Source organism: Aythya fuligula, chromosome 4 (genome assembly GCF_009819795.1).
Source record: "Aythya fuligula isolate bAytFul2 chromosome 4, bAytFul2.pri, whole genome shotgun sequence".
Taxonomy (NCBI): Eukaryota; Metazoa; Chordata; class Aves; order Anseriformes; family Anatidae; genus Aythya; species Aythya fuligula.
The window spans coordinates 6727220-6741484 of NC_045562.1; the positions used below are offsets into that span (position 1 = coordinate 6727220).

Here is a 14265-nt window from a genome sequence, read left to right on the forward strand (position 1 = left end):
AATGTCCTGAAAAAACAGGAATACAACTCACTAGGTTAAAGCTCTTGTATAGGACAATAACTGTAGCTTTAGATATTGCAATGGGAAAAGCTGTGCTAGATGTTTTTAGTTGACCAGAGCATCTGATCAGCAGCCGCAGTCATTTGTGCAAGATCCCCAAAAGGAATGTCTGACTGCAAGAGAGCCATATTCAAGCTGAAGGTGTGATGAGGTCTCGGTATGACTTGAACAGCGGTCACCATATTACAGAGTTCAGTAGTATTTTTCAAAACAGCTATTTAAAAAAAATAATTACATAATGCAATCCATTCACGTTGCAAAGCAGCAGAACCCCTCTTTAAGGGGTTAAATTAAGCTGAAGAGGCAAATATGTACCAGCACAGTTTTGAAAGGTGTGAACACTCATTTCACGACTGAACAAACAATGTTCTATGAAGGGTAAGGTTGGACTAGGATGGAGTTACTGTGTTTGTTTGCATCAAGAGGAAAAAAATGTTTTTATTACTTAACATGGCCAGGCAGGGGCAAGTTAAAAATGGTCTGAAGCTCTTGATGTTTTGCTGTCAGTTTTACCTGTGTCTCTCTTCGCAAAGGTGGGTGGAGATGATGAAAGAAGAGCTTCTAATGTGTTGTCCTCCTGGTGAGGCTGCCTTTGCGAGATGGATTGTGCGTTCTGAATGATTTCAATGGCTTCTGTGTGACCCATCTGTCTCAAAGCAGCACTCAGCTCTTCAATTGTACCACCAGAAACCTAAGAGAGAAGATGACAGCAAATGCTCAGCATCACCCAGCCTAGCTAAAACCCAGGGGCTGCACTGTCGCACCGTGCGGGAGGACGAGGCTCAGCACACAGCGGTATGTTCCTTATAACCTGTAACAGCCACATTACCTCATAGTTATCTAGCAGAGTTCTTGAGGGGGAAGGGCACAACCTGAAGGCGTTACAAAGAATGCCAAGACCCAGCTTTTGTGCTAGAGTAAACCAGTTTTTGCTTGGGTCCCGTACTTCCAGTACTTTGCAAAGCTGCATCTTGACGCTTTCATTCAGCTCTCTTACATGTCCTGGGGAACAGAGAAATTATGTATTATTTATACAAATCATGCACCAGTTCATTTCTAAGCAGAAACAAAGCCAAATTAAAGAGCATCTATTTTAGTGTCCGTTGGTGTTTACTAATATATTGGTGTAATCTTGAAAATTAACCTTGTAACCTTGTGTCCTTGTGACCTACCTCTTCACAGAATCATGCTTATTCTAAGGATGTGTGTGTGGGGAAGGGTGTCCCTCTTCTCCCTCCCCAGCTTGCTCACAAGGAATGGTGGGGTTATTTCTTCTGCAAATACGCTTTCAGTACTCAGCTGTTAATTACTAGAGGGATATTGTTAAGTTATCTTTACAGATGATACCTTGTGTCAGTAAGTCCTCCGAAACTGCTGCTGCTGGTTTGTAAGGTTTGTCATTTAATATGTCGTATACCTAAGAGAATACATTAAAGTCAGTATTTAGCAAAACCTGGTTATTTGTCCATTATCTTGACAAGTCACAGAGTATTGTTTATACAATCCTGTTCAACAAAAGTAGTCTGCAAAGTGGGGCTTCCTTCCAATGCAATTTCAATACAAATTATTTTCATTTTTATTCTTTTTTTTTTTTTTTTTTTGTGGCTCACTAAGTTTATTTTTGATGTCAATTCAGGTGCTCCAGTATTTGTAAACATTTAGATGACTGTTGAAGAAATTAAAGGAATTGGGGGCGAGAGCTGAACTAGCATCTAGTATTTAAAAAAAGCAAAACAAAACAACAGAGGGAAGATCACATACCTCACAATTGGCTGCCATATCCAGTGGTGTTGTCCCAGGTACTATTCCTTCATCATCGTCATCATCTTTCATATCCTCTAGATCAAACAGTGGCTCAAAGTTCTCTATGTGAGGATCTGCACCTGGAAAACATGAGTGCAAGAAAGTCTTAAGAAAATGCTTCAATACTTAAAATACATATTTTAGGTTTCAAATAGCAAATCTGCTAATTTAGCTACTCAAGCTAAACACAGTTTAAGTCAGCAAACAATGTTATCAATCAGCTAAAGTTAAATACTGTCACGTCCCTGTAAAAATGCTACTCTATAGATAGGAAAAAAAAAATGCAAGCAGCATGTTAAGGCCCAAAGAAGGATTTTGATTATATAAATTGACTTCCAGTCCTGCTCTTGGCTCACGGGACCGTGTACATCCTGAAGCAGTGTTGTGGTGCTTCTTTTTGTAGTGTCAGAGAAAAGCATGAATATTATTAAAAGACCAAGCACGCTGTCAGAGCACTGGGAGGCTTGGACTTCTGTGTCAAAGGAGAAAACTCAGGTATTAAGGGTCTAAAGAGAACTGAAAAAATGCTCCAATAAATATTCAAAATAACTCTACCACAGTGATATGAAATAGGAGGGAGACAAGCTTATGTTTCAGCGATCTCTTTCTCTGTCTTTAAAGCAGTCCAACCCTTATCCCAACTGTGTAACAAGGTCTCTGCTTCTTCAGACAGAAAAAAAATACACAAGACATGCTTGAAAGCTTTCAAGAGTGCATGAGAGGTGTTTTGCCACGACTAACTAATTTGCCTTTTTTAGCCATTAGATGGTGCTAAAGAGTAGCAGAGCGCCTGAAAGTAGGACTTCTCCAGGGAGAAGCAAACTTGTCTTTAACATCTGTCTTGTGCTCTGACCCGTTCTTTTCCATGTGCAGCCTCCTACCCTGAACTACCATGGTTAAAGAAAATGCTCCCGCAAATATCTGATTCCTTACCTGCTGCTTTGAGAACTGCTGCCAATTTTGTAGAGCCCCTTCCAGCTGCTATGTGAAGAGGTGTTGTCCCGTCATATGTAGTGCTGTTCACGTCTACATCAGTCTAAGTTGGTGTTGCAAGAGAAAAAGAAAAGTGCTATTCATTTATACCATACAGTTGCAGAGACTCGTGTCTCCATAAACATTGCTACTGTGCAAATAAGCACCATTCCACGTCTGTTTGCATAAAAACTCTAATCATTGTCTGAAAAGAATGAATTAGAAAGTAACTACAACTCTGCACACATGAATAGATGGTGGTTGCGTGCTCCAGAACTAGAGCAGGAGGCACAGTGTATCGACCCAAACAAGTCAGGTAGATAAAATTCAAAAGCCACTTTGCATCCTGTAATAATAATTAAATAAAAAAAATATTTATTATCTGATTACCCGCAATATTTGGAGTGCACTGAACTCTGCCTTCCTGCTGCCCTTCAGGAGATCAGACAGGCTGGTAGCAGCATATCTGTGCAGATACCCAGGGCAGCTACCACGGTGGGTGTGCACAATTAAGCACGCTAAGATCAAGGTGTTAAAGAGCTGAGACAAATATTTATGGATACACACAGCTATCTCTCTGTGCACATCTGCATACGCATTCCACCTGGCAAAGCTAAGCGAGTCACTTGTTCCCAAGTGGGTTCGTGGGCTGCTGGGGTTATGCAGTGCAAATTAAATATGGCACATGCAGTCAGGTCAGGGTCACAAACTGCATTCCTCACCTTACACAAAAGGTTCATCAGCAGTGCTCAACAAGTAATAGTAATGTTAGCAATAATTTTGCCATTGTCCCAGTTTAGGCACTCAAGGCAATAAACAGAAAAAAAGCATTACTTCCGTTCCACTGAAGCACTGGCATATTTTTGAGACTTAAAATACGTAAGTGAAAAGACCTGAGAGAATTCTGCACTCACCTCAAGCAACAGGTAGCCCGCCAAGGGGATGTTTTCTAGTTCAACAGCTAAATGCAATGCAGTCCGTCCAGATTTTTGTTCCTGAGCGTTGACATTAACTCCAGCAGCGATCAGTTGTTTGAGGCAGGACATGCTGTTTGCCATCACCACCATGTGGATTGCACAGAGACCTGCACAACACAAAGCCCATTCGTCGTGTGCATTAATATTTGAAAAGTACAGATGTGTCAGAATTATCAGATTTTAAGTGGTTGCATACCTTAAGAGTCTGTAAAATGACTGAGAGTTACTGTAGTTACCTGAGCACAAGTGACTTACTTTGCTTTTCTATGTACTAAAGATGGTGTTAATAAAAATGTTCTTTGTGCATAAACTGGAACTGGTTGTGTTGCTGGTGGTGACTCAATGCCATACACACAAAAAAAAAGCAAATTGGAGGGTGGAACAGAAAGGGGGGAACTAAAGAGCTCACCTAGACCATCTTTTTGCCTTAAAGGAGATTAAATCCCTTCTAGAAACATTCTGGGGAATAACTGATGTTTCTGTAAGGTCAGACAGCCCTATAACCTCAAAATCAACTGTAGTGGCTCAAAAAGAATAATAAAGCCTTATATATATTTTTTTTTTAAGTAAAAATAAATACATAATCCTTCTGAGGAACTTAACACAGGTTTTTAAATCACATAATGACACTCTAAGTCAGACATTTTACCATCTAGTGCAAGAGTACTAATTTCAGATGACCTGTACCATTGAAAAGTGGGAGACTTGGGTCTCTGTGGGTATTTTATAAGCTCTAATTCTGCATGGTCAAAAAGTGCCAAATGTGAAACTTGACACTAGTCCAGCAATGATTTTTGAAGGGATTTCATTCACTAGCAAGGAGGAACCACTTCTTTTTTTTTTTTTGGGGGGGGGAAGAGGATGTTTAAGCAATGCTTATATAAGGCAAGCCAGAAGGAACACAGTGCCTGAAATTCTGTGAGATTAAAATATCTACAGTAACAAAAAGTTCAAATCCATACTGTGTAATATGGACATTATCAATCATTACGTGCCATATAACCAGAAAACCTACACATCTATGTTCTCTCATCTGTGCCTGCAGGCATATCAAAGCAAAGGTTGTCGTGTGCACAAGGGGGGAAGGTGCGATTTTCAAGCACTGTTCTCAGAAATGGTGGTGTGCTTGTCTAGGAGGTGAGTGTAAAACACAGCTGTCATCCTTCCCTACCTTCACCATTGAAAAGGTCGACCATCGAAGGTATCTTCTTATGCTTGAGGAGTAGACTCAAAATCCTGTCGTCTCCTTCAGCAGCAGCTAAATGTAGGGCAGAATTACCGTGGCGATCCAGAAGGCTGACATCTGCTCCAGCCCTCAGCAAGTCCTCCACCACCTCTGCCTGCTTTGTGATTACTGCCAGGTGCAGGGGGGTCTGGAAGTGACAGAAGTGAGCCATGAGAGGATGAGCAGCAGCCACAACACTGACCAGAGATCCCTTAACCCAACAAAAGCTCCTTGTGTGAGATGTTACTCCACTTGAAAGCTCACACAGATGAAATGCTTGCACGCATGTACTTTTTTTTCTACTGCACACTACAGATAGGGTTTCTATTTGAAATAAAAGCCACCTTGCTGCCATCAGCACTCAGACTTTGGGAGGAAGAAAGACATTGCCTACTCTTAAGACCAGGGGACTGACCTGGCTGTTTGGGAGTTGCAGTGCAAGGGACTTGGGGAAGTGTCCCAGGGATAATCCCTGTACCCAGGTGCTGTACCCCTGCTTCCAGCTGCCCCATAGCCAAGCTCCACAGAAGGAGCGCACATAGAACCTCTAGAAGTCTGCTTTCTAGAACCTTTTGAAGTCTGCCTTTCTCACTAAACCATACTCTAATTTTGTTCCTAAAAAGCAGGTTCTAAAACACAGGTTTAGGATCTCCTTACCCCTTAAAATGACTCTAGACAGAAAATCTTGCTGTTCTGTGCGCTTGTCAAAGTGCAGATTACACAGCATCCTGCCTAGCTAGCTGATTCTATTTGCAGGTTTTCCATTTTTGCACAAAGACACCTGCAGCACTGAGAGGATCTCAGGCTGCGAGGTCTCAGGTATTTCCAAATGTTGATTGTATGCTATGTTCTTGACCATCTTGCCAGTAAACAGCATCATGGCTAACACTGTCAAAGATGTATTTAACAGTAAGGCATCCCTGTGAGGTTTGGGAAATCATAATCCTAATGCTAATATCATCTGAAAAAATGCACGAGATTCCATCTCTGTCCTATTATTCTGACATTAACAGATGCCTAATAAAAAGGACTAATTCCAGCTCCATACAATAAGCTTGTGTTTGTTAACAGAATCGCCAATGTATTTGCAATGAATTCCTGAATTTACAGGATACTTGTAAATTCATCTTTCAGAATATCTGTAGACAAGAAAAATCCTGGCCTAGACCTACATTTCCTCCCATCACTGGCCTAAGGTTTAAGCAGAAATAGAACAGCTGTTGAGGTCCTGGCAGTTAGATTTATTTCTTGCATGGAGCACAGCTTTGCTTCCTATTTCTGTTAAACAGAGGGCACACAGAATTCAATTGAGAATCTTCTCGCTTTCATTGCCTTCCGTATTTCAAACTTCCTTTATGTGAACATAAAAATGAAATGTGAAAGAGAACAAAAAAGTCAAAATAAACCCTCTGGGATTATCTGCGTAGCATAAAGTCCTGGCTTTGCCATTTACAGCTTGAAGCTGAACAGAAGGAAACGGCACAAATGTCAAGAGTGCTGCCATGCAAAGTCCAGCTGGCTCCCTTTGGGACAACTGAATGGTGCACACACTTGAAAAGAGTTTCTTTTACAGGCAGGATTCCACAGCTCTTTTTAAAGTCCATCTGAGTTACAATACAAAAAGCTCAGACTGTGTCGTAGATCAAGTTGAGAGAAAACTGTGCCAGGCTGCTAAGAGTTCTTTTCCTACTAGGTAAAAGACACGGGGATGTTTTTCTTTGTTTCCTGATACACTGTGAACCAAGAAATGGAAAGGAAATGTTGGTGCTCATATGATGGGCACAGGTACCACCCGGGCTACAGGAAAGGCAGAGTTTGTTACAGCTTTCACAGCAACTGTCAACTCATCCTGAGTTATCCTACGTTAAAAAGTTTAAAAGAGCCCGGAGTTGGCTGTAATCCATACCACTGGTTTAATCACAGACAAGCCAAATAATGAAGACATGGACTGCAGGATTTAGTATTTGGGGTCTGTTTACAATAAACACATGGAGATGTTTCTCTCAACGTCAAGGGGAGTTATGAATTAAAACAGTGAAAACAAGCTCTTGTTCTTCCACCACCTTACAACGTGTCACTACGTTCCTCTGTGAATTTCTCAGCTGGTTGGCATTACAGTCTGACCTGGGCTCACTCCAATGAACAGAAGAAAAATAAGACAGCAAGTAGCACAATTTTTGCTGGCAGAACGATCAACGTCACCTATCCCACCACAACAGCGTACCTGATAAAGGTCGTTCCTCATGTTGATAATGTCGCTATAATTCAAATCTGGGATCACGTCCAAGAGGTTTTTAACCAGTTCCGTGTGAAGGTGGATAATTGCTAAATGAAGGACGCTGGAACAAAACAAAAACATTGTTTTCAGATTATTTTCAGATATTTAACAGATTATTTAAGTATTTTCAAATGTATTACATAAAGTCTAAGATTTTGTTGTACATCTGATTGTATTCTGATAGAAACATTTGACTAGTAGAAGTCGTGAATCCAGCACTAAAAAGCAGCACTTAAAACAAATCCCAACATTAAAAAAGGCTAATCAGAAGATAGCTGTGTTTAACCCTTCAATCACAAAAGCAGAATCAGGTTGGATTTTGCTTTTCCTGAGTATGACTTAACTACTAGCCTAATAAGTAAAATCTTTTTATCATGTAAGAATTGTCTCAGAACTTGCTTGAAATCCCCAGATTTTTTGCCTTTTTTTTTTCTTTTTTTTTTTTTTCTCTTCATGTTTTGAACTACACAGCGCATGAACATCTCTTACTGTCAAAACCTTCCTCCAGAATTTCCACAAGTCTCTACCACCCAAGCAGATTTTCCCTTGGGGGTTTCCCCAGCTCTGTGGGTTTTTCTTTTCTTCCTTTTCAAACAGAAAAATGACTAGGGCCTCGGGCTGGTGACTAACAGCCACAGGATTTGCAGCAGTGGCCAGAGATGTCATGCTGAAGGAAAAAACTGTTTTAGGACGTGAGTTACTCTGCATAGCAAGGCTCCACTTCTACTGGGCTGACGCAGCAGCCTTTCCTGTGCTCTGCTCCAGAGCCAGCTCCAGCCAGAGTGGCTGGCCTTGAAAAACTGCCAGGAGAAAAGCACGTGAATCTCATCCTGAATCTCATAGTGAACCTCATTGCCCCTCTCCACAGGAGCTCCATTTGTCTTGTTGCCTCGAGATGTCATTTCAAAGCCATGCCCTCTGTTTTGGCACATACCTTAGCAAGCTCTCCCTTAGCTGATGTGGCCAGCCTCTGGACTCTTTAGCATACTGCTGGAGGCACACAACATCAGCACAGGACATCTCACCTTAGAAACAATTTGTTCTTCTATTGCCTTTAATTCTCTTTCCTGTAGCAAATATTTTAATTTAGCCCCGTGGAGGCAAAGTGTTGTAATGCCCTCGGACTTCACGAGATTGGTGGCACTGATACGAACGCAGTAACAGCGGGTGAGTGCTGCTGTGCAAGTATATGCTAATCACAGGCTAATGTATTTTGTCTCAAAGCCATAAAACACAACACAGGGTCCCAATGAAGGTATTTTCATTCCCTCAAGACTACTCTGATGAAAGATCAGCAAAACTGTTGTCAGCAACATTTCTTTAATGGCTTAAGCAAAAAATTTATAGTCTTTGCCACAAAATTTTAATGACTAAAATGAATGTTTGGCAGAACTGATTTATGAAATTTGGCTTTTTTTTTTTTTTTTTTTAACAGCTCCTCTGAGAGAGCTGCAAAGCAGTCACCAAAACTTTGTTCTGTTAAATAGCTGCAGAGTTATGTATATGTATTACATGCTCATAGACTAAAATCCTTCCCAGGAGAAAGGCCACATGAGCTTGAGCCTCGCACACTTGCAGGTACTTTTTGAAGCTATTTACCATTACAATTAAGTACTTTGACTTTGTTGAAATGCCCTGCAAATCCAAATCTGGGTAGCACCTTACTGATGTTTAAATGTAGGTCCTGCTTGCTAGGACTGAGATCAATACTTCTTCCCCTCCAAAAAACAAACAAACAAAAACCCAACAACAAACACAGGGAGAAGCTGTATGGTCCCAAGTGCTAGCAGGCTTTATTGCTAGCACCTGCCTCATCCATACTGTTGCTTTCCTCGAAGCAGACATTGGGTTGCCAATTGGGAAGCAAAGCAAGGAGCTAGGTGTGATTTTGCAGTATTTACGTACGCTGTTTATCAGTAATCTGAGGCCCGTTTTCACTGAAAGCAGAGTGAAAGTAGTAGCCTCTCACTGCGTGATCAAACAGTAGGGCAGGCCTGTTGCAGCCACTTGTAATTTTCCATCTAGTTAGAGACCTTCAGGCTCACATGGCTTCTACTGTACAAAATGCTGCAATTTAAGGAAACATAAGAGATTGCACAGGGGCTGCCCAAAGCCTGCCAGCTAAAACAGTGACAATGTGAAAATGTCACTTGCTTATCCAAGAGAGGTTATCTTTGTTTGTCTTCAGAATCACTTCCATTGAATTTGCTTTTAAATAACTACTAATAATCAGTTCCTTGCTCTATTTCAGTTCAAGTCCCACAGAATGTGCATAGCTGTAGAGAAGCAAAATGGATTTCTACTCCAGCTCGTGTTATCGAAGGGCTGGTCAGGAAATATTAGTAGCAAAGCACCCCCCGAAATTTCACGCAATCTTGTGGAAGACAACGGTACAATACAGACACAAGACAAAGTTACAAAGTTAAGGATTTGCATGGAATAAAAAGCAGGCCACTCTCCTTCAGCACAAAGCTGATGATCCCCATCAGCTGTGTCTCATGATGCGAGCACAGCACTTCACACTGCAACGACTGGAAGTAAAAGGAAGGCAGGCCAACTCACAGCATCCTTGACACACCCTCACACACAGGTTGTTTTCTGAGGGGTACTGGATCAACAAACATTGTGATGGAAGCCACTTTTCTGCAAAAGCAGCACAAATTTCTAAGTTGCACCTGTACCTCTCCCAAACAGCAGGAAGGGGAATGATGTTGATTTGATTAGCGGTGCTGTAATCCATGACCAGCACCCACAGGAGATGGGACAAACTGACTGCCATCAAAGAGGTGACTTTCAAACCAGCAAGCAGAGGTCCTTGCCAACAATGACTTACTTGTCTCCGTTATCATCCTGGACAACGGTGAGATGGCGCTGAACAGCCAACAGCATCTTCACATCTCCGGTTACAGCGTAGTCAAAGAGAGCATTGCAATGGTGCTTGGCAAGCTGCATCGCCTTCTCCAGGAAGGGACCATCTGCAAGGCAAAGTTTGGTCTCCATCAGCTCGGTTGTCTTCCCTGCAGCACCTCCCTCTTTTGGCAGGGGTTTGTGCTGCCACGGAAATACAAAGTGCAAACCAGAAGCATTATTTGCTGATTCACTGAGACAGGTTGGTAATTACTGCTGAGAGGAAAGGACAGAGGGAATGAGTCCCTGGGAAGGAAAAGGAGGTGCACTCTGAGCATTCAGGCAGTAGGAACCCTGGGAATGCTGAAACTCTGGAAGCCACCTTTAGTTTGAGTGGCACTGAATTCATGCCATTTACATGTGTTTGTGTGCAATGAAACAAGAGAAGCAGAAACTTGGATCTTAGATATAAACAACAGCTAAGGACTCTTGTCCATAGAACACTTCAAAGGTCACCCTAGCTGCTCTGCCAATACCTTTGTGGTTCTGTATTGGCAAGAAACTAGCGAAAATGAAACAGATGAACTTTCAAACCACAGTTGTCATTCTGGGAAGTAGTATCATCCGAAACCAGCCTGTATTATCAACAGTTTCATGTTTCTGTAAAACCATGTAAGGTTCGAAATCACTAACAGCAAACAAGTAAAACAGATGTTGTCATTTAAAGCACACGTAGGGAGGGAATACCCAGGATTTCCAGCTGCACATAACCAGGGATTTGGTCTCAGATGTATATCCCTGGTGAACATGAACACATCATTTCTGTGAGCCCACAGCTTACTCAGCTATCCATGAAGCTTATGGTGCTGGCCCACACATCACTGCAGTTCCTATGCTATGTGCCTAGACTGATACATTGTTATTTGCTGTTTACCTCTTAACACTAAGTAATGGGATTAAATAGATGTTATGTTCACAACATATCCAAGGTAAAGGGTGTTGAGGAATTTTGTCTTTTCTCATAGAATATGTCCAAAAAATTGGATGCTGAACCTCTGCTTTCCCCATGGCAAGCACACAGAAAAAATACCCTTCAAAATACCAGAAGATAGCATCTTTCAGTCTAAAAACTACAATGTTCTAACCTGCAGCAGCCATTTCATGGAGCCTGTTCTTCGGCACCTATTCTTCACGTAATCTGGAAACTGAAATTGTCTCCTTTCATGCAATTACAATAGATAAGGAAAAGAAACAGCCAGCTGCCTGCCTACAATGTACATTACTCAGTAACAACAATACAGGTTTCTCCTTGGCGACTCTTAAAGTGAAATTATTTTACTTCACATATCAGCCAAAGATTTTGCTCTTTGAGTCAGTCACAGGAATCATCACAACCAGAACCACAAGCAGCAAGTTCTTCACCTTTTCTCTAGAGCACCATCCGCTCCTCAGACCACAAGAGGCTACACCTTGGAGGTTTTTACAAATACAACCTATCTACTATGCAGCTCTGGTTTCCCAAGCCACGATCTGCAGGGCTGTTAATAGCAAGTGTCACAGAGGACTGATACCCAAAAGATAACATGCTCTCTTCCCTGACCAAGAACAGAACAACAGAAGTGGTCTAGATCACATTGCACTTGCTGAAAGCAAACAAAAAAAAATAATCCTTATCTCTCAGTTCTTACCACTACCATGTCTCTAATTCAATTGTTGTTGTTTTCTTTTTTTAATGTGATGAGAAGCATGGTTACTCAAGACCTTTAAAAAAGTGATTAGCAACTCTTTAGAAAAAAATAGCCTGTAGACATGCAGGAAAGGAAGTCTTGCTGCCTGTGAAAGGGTGATTTGTAGTTTTCACTTATTTAAAATCTACTTCTAAACCATTCTTACTAACTACTCCTGCCTTCCTCCCCTTTTGTTCGCTGGTTTGATGCATAAAAGGTTTGCTACCAGACTGTTATTTTACTGTGTACTCGTTGCATAGAAACAAATAAGGTTTACATTTTAAATTCAAACCTTTCATGCTACTTCACATGCAATTTAACAGCAGAATTACAAGGAAGAACTACACAAAAATCACACAGACATTCTTTATACTCATCCATTAAAGCCTATCAAATATCAAAAGCCAAGTCAACCAGTGAATAGTATTCCAAGTACTGCCACTGTTTTCAGTGAACCTCAGACAGGTTTATTACAATGCAGTGTTAAATGTGCCCAGCTGGCTAAGCTACCTCATCTCATGTATTTATTTGTTCACTTACCCTGCCACCTGCAATCTGCTTCGTTTACTTCACCTCTGCAGGATGAAGCATCCTCCTCCTTCTCCTCATTTACACCAGAGGTTCTGCACTCATTCGTCTCCATAGTTTCCATTTTCACATCATGTTCCGTGTTGCATTTGTCACTTGGTTTATCAGACCTCTTCCTATCTTTTTCAGCCGTGCAATTTGACAGTCCTGCAAACAGAAATTAATACCATTAGTGTTCAATACTCCTGCTTTTTTATGCAAATGATAGCCACAAACAAACCCTGAAGAACTGTGCAGAAAATTTACTTTCATATGGGTGTTACCATTAAACACTCGTGAATCATAATACTCCAGATGCCAACTGACAGGGATGGATGGAGCAATGTAACTTGCTCTAAAGTGATTATGTCTCTGCCAGCCTCTGCTTTACAGGTGAATTTTTATATACCAACAACGGGAATACCTCTTCTTTGAAAGTACAACAAATCCAAGTCTGAAGTATTCCCAGGAAATCTACCAGAATAATCAGATACGCTTTTGCCTTTCTGACAGCAAATTCATCCCTCAGAATTCAGAAATAACTACAGAATATTCAACAAGTAGATTTCATGTGGGTCTCTATTTTAGGAAGACAGGGACGTGCTTATTATTAACTTAACCTTTCCATTGATTCTTATGCTATTTCTTCTGGCTGCTGTGTAGCACCAGACTCTGGCAACAAAGGAAGATACCTTTTATCTGGTCTAATACTTGGGTCACACCCTAGTCAGCACATTCAAGCAAGAGAAAGGGCTGTTGCTTGAAGCGTACACTGAGTATATAAAGCATGCTGAGGAGTTTTGGTGACTGCTTCACAGCACACTTAAGTTAAACCTGCATCACAGCACATTGTTAAACATGCATAACCTCAGCTCATACTGTAAAAGAAAAAGACGGTGAAACTCAATTAAACTGTTGCAAGAATGACATCTTTACCGTTGCCATGTTTCATTCCAGCATTGGACTTTGTTGTGCCAGGGTGGAAATGCATCCCTCCAAAAGCTGAGTAACCGTACGAAGGATAACTGAACCCTAAAGAAAGGAAAAAGATTAAGAATTAACAGAATGACACCCTAAAACAATGAAAATGCAATCTAGAAGAGCACTGAGACTAAAGAGATGAAATTTTATTTTCTATGCATTTTGTGGTTTATTCCATCCATTTCAAACGAATTTTCCAAACTGAAGGTGCACTCTGTCACCCCCCTTCAAAAACCCAAAGAAATTTTAGATGGCTGACTAGTGGTTCTCAGTCCCCAAATCTCTAAGACCTCACCCATGTAATATCACTAGTACAACGCCTTTAAAACTCAACTGAAACCTTGCAAGTTGTCTCCACGGTGTAAATCACTGTGATGAGAACAGATTTGTATTTGGTGTTACGTTGTACGTGTGCTGCTAGCAATGCATGTCATGATTTGAAAACTACTGCTCTACACCCTTCTCTGAAAAAAGGGCTACTTGTATTGTAGTTCAGATGGCATTTGCTGATCATTTGCTCATCAGTGCTCTGCTGCAAGAAATCAAAGCATTGCTCTTATATCCTGCATCTCAGATATGCTCAGGTTTCAATAGATAGAGCACAGCAAGAAAATTACTATAAAGGATCTCGAATTTTGTAATAATGCTTTGCAGTAACAGGGTTAATTTGCTAAATTCCTCCAGGAATTACTCCTTTATACCAGGTATAAAGATGGGAGAGTCAGATCTCATCTCACTAGAAGCAGGTGAATTCCTCATTTCATTTTTATAATCAGAATAATTATCTGCAGCCTCTCAAAGCAGAACCCCTGTCCCTCTTCCCCCCCA

General features: G+C 41.1%; 1 protein-coding gene across 4 annotated transcripts in view; it reads right to left on the reverse strand.

Annotated features, from left to right (window-relative positions):
- Nucleotides 1–14265, reverse strand: part of NFKB1 (nuclear factor kappa B subunit 1) — a 56812-nt gene that overhangs the window by 972 nt on the left and 41575 nt on the right. For all 4 annotated transcript variants that reach the window (XM_032185968.1, XM_032185969.1, XM_032185971.1 and 1 more), the window contains 11 exons: nt 13393–13488; nt 12430–12624; nt 10149–10290; nt 7262–7376; nt 4984–5185; nt 3750–3919; nt 2797–2899; nt 1822–1943; nt 1408–1477; nt 890–1062; nt 574–751 (listed from right to left, as the gene is read on the reverse strand). In XM_032185968.1, the coding sequence (XP_032041859.1) occupies nt 574–751; nt 890–1062; nt 1408–1477; nt 1822–1943; nt 2797–2899; nt 3750–3919; nt 4984–5185; nt 7262–7376; nt 10149–10290; nt 12430–12624; nt 13393–13488 (1566 nt within the window). The remainder of the gene's footprint in view (nt 1–573; nt 752–889; nt 1063–1407; nt 1478–1821; nt 1944–2796; nt 2900–3749; nt 3920–4983; nt 5186–7261; nt 7377–10148; nt 10291–12429; nt 12625–13392; nt 13489–14265) is intronic.